This window comes from Pinus tabuliformis, chromosome 1_2 (genome assembly GCF_031772625.1).
Source record: "Pinus tabuliformis cultivar Carrire ecotype Pingquan chromosome 1_2, CPIR1, whole genome shotgun sequence".
NCBI lineage: Eukaryota > Viridiplantae > Streptophyta > Pinopsida > Pinales > Pinaceae > Pinus > Pinus tabuliformis.
Window position 1 is genome coordinate 43,221,451 of NC_142298.1, and position 10,402 is coordinate 43,231,852.

A 10,402-nucleotide genomic window follows, 5' to 3' on the forward strand; every position below is an offset into this window, starting at 1 on the left:
CCATCAAAAAATTTTAAAACATCTAAATTTTTAAAATTTAACAACTATAACTTAGATTTACAAAAAACATTGCCAAATTTTCTCTTAATATGATCAAAATTTCCATAACTTTTAAAGCAATTCCTCGCTGTAGACTACTACCCTTACAAACAACAACCCGGCGATGAAATTGGCAATCACTGCTTCCTCCTCAATAGAGAAGGTACGTGCTTGCTGCTTTGTTTTCCGATCATGAAATTTGCTTTTACCAAGATTATTGGATTGCTAATTTTAAGGCAATGTTCTATTTCTATATTAGATCACGCAGGCAATGTTAATTTTTTTTTAATATGGATAATGGATTCCCGTTGTTTTTGGCTCTTTGGGTAATTTCACGGGATAAGTATACTGCCCCCTTCATCCATTTCATCCATTTGAGCGTGGATCTTTCTCTAGTTGGGGTGACTCGAGCATCGCAGCTCGATAACGTGTTTTCAAGCTTCTGCGAGAACGACCATACACGACTTTTTAGAGCTTATATTTACTGCAAATCGTTGGTCTGCCATTAATGGATTCCACCGAGACGTTGTTGGCAAGAAGAAATGAAATTCAGGTGGTGATACTGCCATCGCCAGCACAGGGCCACCTTAATCAGTTGCTTCACCTTTCAAGGGCCCTCGCTGCACGAGGTCTAAATGTACTGTTTGTCACTACTTCTACCCATATCAATCAAGCTCTACATCGCGTTAGGGGATGGGATCCTCAGAACTTCCTCATTCGTTTCCACCAATTACCCATGCCCTCCTTCTCAGAAGAGCTGCCAGATCTTGAAAACAAGGAGCACACTTTCCCAGTGCATCTTATTCCTCTCTTAGAAGCCATGGAAAATCTCAGGGAGCCTTTCGAAGATCTGATAAGCAGTCTGGGTCCGAATAGAGTTGTGATTGTGCACGACCCGTCGCTCGGGTGGGCTCAGACCGTGGCTGCCAAGTATGGCGCCCCGGCCTACGTTCACAATTGCTTCAGCGCCTATTTCTACGCTATGAAAGAAGCGGGGCGCGGACATCCGGATTGCGTTGTGTCCCAGAAAAGGTGCCTTCCACAGAGATGGCTTGATTTCAAATCTCGGCAGCCAGACTATCTACACCTCGCGGCAGGGTATCTTATCAACAGTTTCCGATCTCTGGAATCCCAATTCATGCGGGAAGATTACTGTGAGAAGCCGCTGTGGGCCATCGGTCCTCTTCTTCCTCAATCTGTGTGGATTGGTACGAAGGATAGTACTAGTTCGGATGTTGAAAGTTGCTTGAAATGGTTGGACGCCCAACATCCGGCTTCGGTTGTTTATGTTTCTTTCGGTTCAGCGTCTTCTTTAACTCGGCAACAACTTCAAGAATTGGCTCGAGGGTTGGAGGCGACTCAGCGGTCGTTTCTTTGGGTTGTTAGGGTCGCGGACAGCGCCCGTTTCACGGCGTCGGATGAAGCGCGGATGGATTGGATTAGCGAGCTGCTTCCGGAAGGGTATGAGCGTAGAATTGCTGGACGCGGGTTTTTGGTGAGAAACTGGGCTCCCCAACTTGATATCCTAGCGCATAAGGCCACGGGAGGGTTTGTAACGCACTGTGGATGGAATTCGACGTTGGAAAGCATCAGCGCTGGGGTTCCCATGGTGGCTTGGCCTCTGCATTCCGACCAATTTGCGAAGTCGATTCTGGTGGCCAGGGAGCTGAAGGTGGGCGTGGAAGTGAAGAAGTGGACGAAGGCGGATGAGACTGAGTTGGTGATGGCGGAGGAGGTGGAGAAGGCGATTGAGCGAGTGATGGGGGAAGATTGAGAGGGAGTGGAAATGAGGAGGAGGGCCAAGGAACTTGGAGTGGCCGCCCAGAGGGCCGTGGCAGAGGGAGGATCATCGTGGAAGGAGTTGGAGTCATTTATCAATCATTTTACTTCAAATCTGAATGAAGGAAGTAATGATTGAGAGCGTTGGCGGAATTGCTCAGGATTTTGCTTCTCACATATGCGAAATCCTTCTTCAGGGAAAGGGGTTCAAAGTCTTTTTCTGTATCACCAGTGAAAACTAGATTAGATATTTATGGTTGTAAATTTCTAAACATTTGTTCTGTTATAATAATAACGGCATTCGTTGGAAAGACACTGGGTTATCTTTCACTATTGCCAAGCCGCTGCAGTATAATCTGATATTGCTAAATGGCTGTAGTATAATCTGATAATGGGGAATTTTTCCCTTATTTCAAATGGCCTAGTGTAACCTTCCCTGACGATTGAGTGCAGAGGATTTATGACAGTTTTGAATCTAAGAACACAAACTTTGAAACATGGAAAAATTGGATTCAAAATCTCTTTATAAAGTTAAAAATAATCAATATTATTTTGTATTAATAGATAAATGGTTACATAGTTGTAACGTATCTCCTTAGTTTAGGATTTGTTCCTAGAATTTAGGAGGTTGTTTACAACTACATGATTTTCAGTGATGTATTTAATATTGTAATATTCATTTGATGTAATGAGAGTGAACAGAGAGAGAGTCTCTTCTTTGTTTGAGTGCAGTCTCCAGGTGCAGTACTCACCTGTGAGCTGCAACTCCTTCATTTAATTCAAAGTCTGATTTTTATTTTGGTATGAGAGCTTAGGGTAGAGGTAGCCTTAATTTTTTTTCTTAGGGATGCATCATTAAGTTACATATCTGTAGTGGTAAGAGAGCATGTAAGTGTGTCTGTATGATCAGGTGGAACTGCAGTAACACCTGGAGCGAAGGGTTTTAGATCACTGATCATCTCTGAGCCGAAGAAAGGGTTGGAGCACAATTTTTTTTTCTAGAAGAAGTAGCAATTGGCGCGGATTTTTTGTAGAGAATCGCGCCAATAAAGAACAGAACAAGCGACTGGCGCAATTTTTTAGTGAACAGACGCGCTCATTGGCGGGGGTTTGAGGTTGATAAGCGCGCCAGCGAAAAAGTAACTGAATTGGCGCAGATCCGTGGTTGTTAATCGCGCCAATTTCGGTGCACTTCATCAATTTTTCTTTTCTGCAATTGGCGCGGATCCGTAGCTGTTCAGAGCGCCAAAGAGCCAACCTCTTTCTCTCTGAAAATCTGCAATTTTTCGTTGCAGATCGGAGTTGCCCGGTGGTGCCACGTGGAGATTTCTGCTCGGTGGCAGCAGATTTGATTTGCCCGGTAGTGGCGAATTGAGGTTCCGTAATCCGCTCGGGGGTAGCAGATCGGACCTGCCCGGTGGTGGCGAATTAGAGCTCTGAGATCTGTTCGGTGGCAGCAGATCGGATTTCCCCGGTGGTGGCGCAGTGCAGCTCCTTGATCTGTTCGGTGGAAGCAGATCGTCTTTGCCCGGTGGTGGCGTGTTGGAGTTGTTTGTTGATCTGTTCGGTGGTAGCAGATCGGTTTTGCCCGGTGGTGGCACAGTGAAGTCCCTGATCTGTTCGGCAGCAGATCGGACTTGCCAGTGGTGGCACAGTAAAGTCCCTGATCTGTTCGGTGGTAGCAGATCGGACTTGCCCGGTGGTGGCCGATTGGAGTGTTCAGTTGGGTAGAAATGAACAACAGTTTAGAATCATATCTCCACGAGTCTGGCAAACTCGATGGAATGAATTTCTCCAACTGGAAATTTAAAATGCAAACTTTGCTGGAGAGTGCGAATGCATGGTCGATCGTCTTGGGAAATGAGCAGAGATCTGGAACAGCGACCCAAGAACAAGATTGGGATAAAAGAGAAACGAAAGCGAAAGTCATACTGAAGATGTCTGTTAAAGACAATATTATCCCCCATATCAGAGAGTGCAAGTCGGCCGCAGATATATGGACAACGATCAAGAACTTGTACGAGACTCAGAATACAAATCGTGTTCTGGCACTCAAGGGAAAACTGTTTGCATTAAAGATGGAAGAGAATGAGTCCGTTGCTGGATTCATGGCCAGAGTTAAGGACCTGAGTGACAAATTGGGAGCTATTGGAGAGAAGGTGTCCGACTCAGATCTGGTCACACTCACATTGAACAGAATGACTGATGAATACCAGACGTTCATCACAGGACTGTCAGCAAGGGAGAAAGCCCCTTCATTTGATGAGCTGACAGCGATTCTGCTCCAGGAGGAGGAGCGACGACAGAATCTAAAAACTCAGAGCAATGACCTTGCTCTGATGGCGAAAAGGCGACAGTACAGAGGGAAGCAGCACCAGCACCAACAACCGCAGCAGCAGCAGCAGAAAGGAGCCAACACATTTCAAAAGAGATCATTTAGAGGTATGACTGATAATTATGTTAAGAAATGTTTTTACTGTGGAAAACCTGGTCATCAGATTAAAGAATGCTATAAGAGGCAGGCGGATGAGAAAAGAAGCAAACAGAGGAAACACCAGGGTTGTTTTGCTGGAGAAGAGGAGGACCACAGCCATGATCTTCGACTATTCACAGTCGATTGTGCTCTTTCAACATCAAAGGGAGATGAGGACGACATATGGTATGTCGACTCTGGCGCATCCTCACATATGACCGGTAAGAAGGACTGTTTTGAATTTCTTGAAGAAACTGCATGTGGATCAAAAATTTATCTAGGAGATGACAGTGGGTATGAGATCAAAGGATATGGTGATATTCCTGTGAAGCTACCTAGTGGTGACATTAAACATCTTAAAAATGTATTATATGTTCCAGGAATTAAGAAAAATTTGATCTCTGTCTCAATGATTACAGACCAGGACATGCAGGTGCAATTCTTTAAGAATAATTGTGTCATTAAGGATAGCTAGATGGTAACAGTTGCAACAGGAGTGCGCGTGGGGAACTTGTACAGATTGGATGCAAAGAGTATGCCACGACAAGCAATGGTTGCAGCTGGATCAACAGTCGAAAATCTCTGGCATCAGAGATTCAGCCATCTCAATTTGCAAGACCTCATCTTACTTCAGAAGAAAGGTATGGTCGATGGACTCCCTGTTTTTCATAATGTCAAGCTGGAATGTGATGGATGTGCATTAGGGAAAATGCATAGAGAAGAGTTCCCTTTGCATGTCAACAGAAAGGAAAGAGACATTCTAGAACTAGTGCATACAGATATTTGTGGACCTATGCAAACTAGGTCTTTAGGAGGAGCATATTACTTTCTGTTGTTTACAGATGATTGCACTAGGTTTTCATGGGTGTACTTTCTAAGTAAAAAGAGTCAAGCCTTTCGGTACTTTAAAGAGTTTAAATCTATGATAGAGAACCAAACAGGAAAAAGGATAAAGATTCTCCACTCGGACCAAGGGGGAGAATACAGGTTAGGAGAGTTCATGAACTTCTGCAAGCAGCATGGGATTATGCAGCAATTCACAGTGCCACACACTCCACAGCAGAATGGAGTAGCAGAACGGAAGAACAGAACCCTTGTGGAGTGCGCCAGAAGTATGCTTCAAGGTAAGGGTCTATCAAATGGTCTTTGGGCAGAAGCTATTAACACTGCTGTTTATTTAAAGAATAGGAGTCCTACTAAATGTCTAGGCTTCAAAACCCCTTTTGAAGCATTGTTTGGACTCAAACCAGCAGTTAGTCATTTAAGAATATTTGGATCAAAAGCTTATGCTCATATACCGAAAGCAGATAGGAAGAAGTTAGACCCCAAAGCCCTGAAATGTATATTTGTTGGATATGGCACTGAGTATAAGGCATACAAGTTATATAATCCTGTGACTCATAAAGTTTTTGCAAGCAGAGATGTTATTTTTCATGAACAGGCTGAAGATGGAAAGGAAGATTCTAACAGTGATAGCCACATTCCACTGTTAATAGAAGTAAACAGTGAAGAAGATGAAGAGCAGGAGCAACAATAGAAACAGGAAGAAGAAGCAGCAGATAGTATAATAAGTGAGGATGCAAGCCCGGAAAGTGTTGAAACAGATAGAGTTGAGGTAATTCCTCTACCTAGGAGATCATGTAGGAAGACTAGACTACCTGCTAGATTGAAAGACTATGCTTTAATGTCCAAAATTTTAAACATTGTAGAACCTGCAAACTATGAAGAAGCAAGTAAATCAGATGCGCGGAGGGCTGCAATGCATGAGGAAATTGAATCAATATATAGAAACCATACTTGGGATTTAGTTGAGTTGCCTGAAGGAAAAACCCCTATAGGACATAAGTGGCTGTATAAACCAAAGATAAATGCAGATGGGAGTGTAGAAAAATTCAAAGCTAGACTGGTAGAAAAGGGTTACTCACAGCGAGAAGGAATAGATTTCGATGACACCTTTGCCCCTGTAGCTAAATTAAATACAATTAGAATGCTAATTTCTTTAGCAACAAAACATAAATGGAAACTACACCAGCTAGATGTTAAGTCTGCATCTCTGAATGGTGAATTAAAGGAAGAAACCTATTTAGTACAGCCTCCTGGTTTTGTGAAAAAGGGGCAGGAGCATTTAGTGTGCAAATTGCATAAGGCACTTTATGGTTTGAAACAAGCACCCAGGTCATGGTATGAGAAAATTGATTCATTTTTTATACAGCATGGCTTTCAAAGGATCCTCAACGATCCAAACTTGTATACCAAGTTAAATAAATAGAGGCAGATTATTTTGATTTCTTTGTATGTGGATGACATGATCATAACAGGAAATGCAAATAATTTGATCAAAGAAATCAAGCAGCAAATGTCACAAGTATTTGAAATGAAAGACCTTGGAGATCTTCATTATTGCCTAGGATTGGAGGTATGGAAAGAATCTGGTCAAACTTTTCTTACTCAAGGGAAGTATGCCAGAACCCTGTTGGAAAGATTCAGAATGGAGCAGTGCAAAACAGTAGCAACACCATTGCAGCAGAATTTAAAGTTAAGCAGTGACAATGGCACAAAACAGGTGGATGCCACTTTGTATAGACAGCTAGTGGGAAGTTTGATATATCTCACGACAACCAGACCTGATCTGGCATATTCTATTAGTGTGCTGAGCCAGTTTATGTCCAAACCACTTGAAAGTCACTGGATTGCAGCAAAATGTGTGTTGAGGTACCTTAGTGGTACTTGTAATTATGGTATTTTATACACTGACATTTTTTATGTTACTTTAGCAGGTTATTCAGATTCTGATTGGGCAGGTAACCTGGATGATCGAAGATCCATCACAGGTTACGCATTTAGTATTGGATCCGGGGTTATTTCGTGGAGTAGCAGAAAACAAAGTACTGTAGCACTATCATCATGTGAAGCTGAGTACCAAGCATTGTGTGCAGCCGCATGCGAAGCTATCTGGTTGAGGAGATTGCTCAGCGATGCAGGTGAAGGACAGAAAGAAGCAACCAACATCAAAACTGACAACCAGAGCACAATAAAGCTTGCATACAATCCAGTTTTCCATAAAAATACTAAACATATTGACACTCAGTTTCATTTTGTTTGAGAAAAGATACAGTCCAAAGAAATATGTGTAGAGTATTGTAACACTTGTGATAATTTAGCTGATATTTTTACTAAGCCTCTAGGGCGAGTAAAGTTTGAATTATTTAGAGGGATGTTAGGAGTGCAGAATAACCCTTTCTCCATTAGGGGGGGGGGGGAGTTAAAAATAATCAATATTATTTTGTATTAATGGAGAAATGGTTACATAGTTGTAACGTATCTCCTTAGTTTAGGATTTGTTCCTAGAGTTTAGGAGGTTGTTTACAACTGCCTGATTTTCAGTGATGTATTTAATATTGTAATATTCATTGGATGTAATGAGAGTGAACGGAGAGAGAGTCTCTTCTTTGTTTGACTGCAGTCTCCAGGTGCAGTACTCACCTATGAGCTGCAACTCCTTCATTTAATTCAAAGTCTGATTTTTATCTTATAACACTGGTGAAAAAATAGTATATATAACTGTATAAAGCCCTAAAATATTCACGATGAACAACGACAATACGTTGAAAGATAGTGCAACAGTTTTTCAGTTTTCACTATTGCCAAATCACTTTACTGTAATCTGCTACCATTGCCAAATCGAAAACTGTGGTCACCTAAGAGAATGAAGTGTAATCTTTCAAGATGATCAATAACCATTGAGTGTAGAACACGGGTGTGTCTATTTGTACCTTAATTATTGAGGGTTGAACATCGATTCGTAAATCAATTTCAAATATCAAAATTCCGAAGATCAATTTGGTGATGAGATTTGCTTTCCTATTGTTTGTATGGGTAAGATTTCTAATTTTTTTTTTTTTTTTTCTCTGAGTAGTGTATGAATAGCTAAATGGTTTTGCATAAAAAAAATTTCGAACTAAGAAAATTGGATGAGTCTTTCTATACCACAGGCGCACTGCAAATTTGTATATATAGATATCATTTTTAAAACCTTGAAATTTGTTCACACATTCCACTGAATGATACTGGGATAGTCTTTCCTTATTACTGATTTGATTCATTGTAATTTTCCCCTATTATCAAATGGTGTCAGCGACTGACAGTCTGCGTAATCTTCCCCTATTATCAAATGGTGTGAGCAACTCAGAGTCTGCAAAGGGCTCAAGTGTTAGCAATGAACAATGCAATTTACCTTGCAACTCACATGCATTTGACTGTAACAATATTTTGGTGAAAAGTGAATTCGATTGGATAGATGGTTTCTAGGGTTTTATGATGTCCGAGAGGGCAGTATCACTACACATGGATGAGGCCTCCACAAACCACACACTTTGCACTCTAATATAGGTCGACGAAGATCAAAGTGTATTTCTGGGTTGAAACCACACGGAAAATATATTTTTACATATTAATAATTAAAATTTTAAGTTTTATTTTAAATTTTAATATATTAAGAAAAGAAGGCAAAATGCAAGCATTTTACAGTAGATCATGGTATTAAGTTGACACACATTATTGAAAAGGTTTGGGAGGGCAAAAAATAATTATTTTGATGCTTGGTTGACTTCAAAAAGGCATTTGACACAATCCCTAGAGATAAATTGTGGCGTAGAATGGAAGAACTTGAAATTCCTTTGCATTATAGAGTCGTTGTCCATAGGCTTTTTGAAGAGGTGAAAGCCAAAATCAGAACTTCAACGGAGATTTTAAAAAGCTTTAGAAGTGACATCCGAGTCAAGCAAGGTTGGCCTTTATCCCCTACTCTTTTTGGTTTATATATTGATAAATTGGAAGAGTGGCTAAATCTACAAGGTGGGGATGGTGTTTGGTTGGGGAAATTTGTGTTAAAGATTCTTTTATAAGCTGATGACCTTGTATTGATTGCTAAATTGGCCCAGGGATTGCAAATGCACCTATAGGCCCTTATCACTTTTGTAAAGTAGTGGGGATGCAAGTCAATACCAACAAAACCAAAATAATGATTTTCTCAAATAAAAAGAAGCAGAGCCATCATATGTTCTTCTTTGAAGACAACATTCTTGAAGAAGTAAATGAATACAAGTACGTCGGGATTGATTTCAACAACAAGCTTAATTGGGAGCATTGTAGAAAGAAGAGAATTTTAGGAGGGTGGAAGCATTATATGCTCTTCAAAACAGATGTAGAGTTATGGGATTGGAAAATAATTAATGTGCTTTTTGAGCTCCTAGTTTGTTTGGTAATATTATATTGAATTGTGGGCTAGCAACATTCCTTTGTCAAAATGGAAGCAATTTATGAAAATCCAAAAATGCTTGATCATGAGCAAGTTTAAAATAAAAAGTTTGGTTTGTTATGAGATAATGTTGAGTGAAACATGAGCAACTTCCATCGAAGAAATTGCTATGGTGTGTCTTATAGGGTATCTTCAAAGAATTGAGCAAATGGCAAAAGGTAGATGACAAGTTATCTTCAATGAAGGAATGAGTGAAAGAAAGAAATCACGGATGAGACAAAACAACAAATGGCTGCAAAAATGAAATATTTACATCAATGCATGTCCCACAAATAACAAGGATTTGAAGAGTTATGTTATGGAGAAGTTTCGTTAGCATATATGGGGAAAATAGTTGGGTAGAAAGAATAAGTACTATGTTCAAGAATTCAACTCCGCGTGTGATATCCAACAAAGAAAAGTACATTGGAGCTAGCATGCCATGGAGAGCAAATATTCTTATTGCTCAATTAAGAACTAACTCGCATCAATTATGACGCGAAACAGACCGGTGGAAAAGACCTAAAGAAGTTTGGGAAGTGCGGGTGTGTACTTTTTGCACTCTTGGGGCAGTGGAATCAGAAAAACATTTCATTTTAAATGTGATGCTTTCAGAGACATCAGAGACAGTTACAACAATATCTCGGAGACAATTACATCAGTGTGTTAACATAAGTTCCTTGACATTGCCTTTTAAGTGATGGGACATACAGTGACGTTAACATGGGTTCCTTGGCATTGTCTTTTCAGTGAGGGATGTTAGAAGGTGTGGTCAACTCATCATTAATTTGAATAATACGAGGATTGAATTGCAA

At 40.6% G+C, this 10,402-nt stretch overlaps 1 protein-coding gene across 1 annotated transcript; it reads left to right on the top strand.

The window, feature by feature from the left end:
• The first annotated feature begins 428 nt into the window (after positions 1-428).
• LOC149204326 (zeatin O-glucosyltransferase-like) lies at positions 429-2,209 on the top strand. The gene has a single exon (XM_089393269.1). The coding sequence runs from the start codon at positions 548-550 to the stop codon at positions 1,811-1,813; it is 1,266 nt and encodes a 421-aa protein (XP_089249395.1). The 5' UTR covers positions 429-547; the 3' UTR covers positions 1,814-2,209.
• Positions 2,210-10,402: the final 8,193 nt, after the last annotated feature.

Coding starts and splice junctions, on each gene's coding strand:
- LOC149204326 (XM_089393269.1), top strand. CDS start 548: ATGGATTCCACCGAGACGTTGTTGGCAAGAAGAAATGAAATTCAGGTG.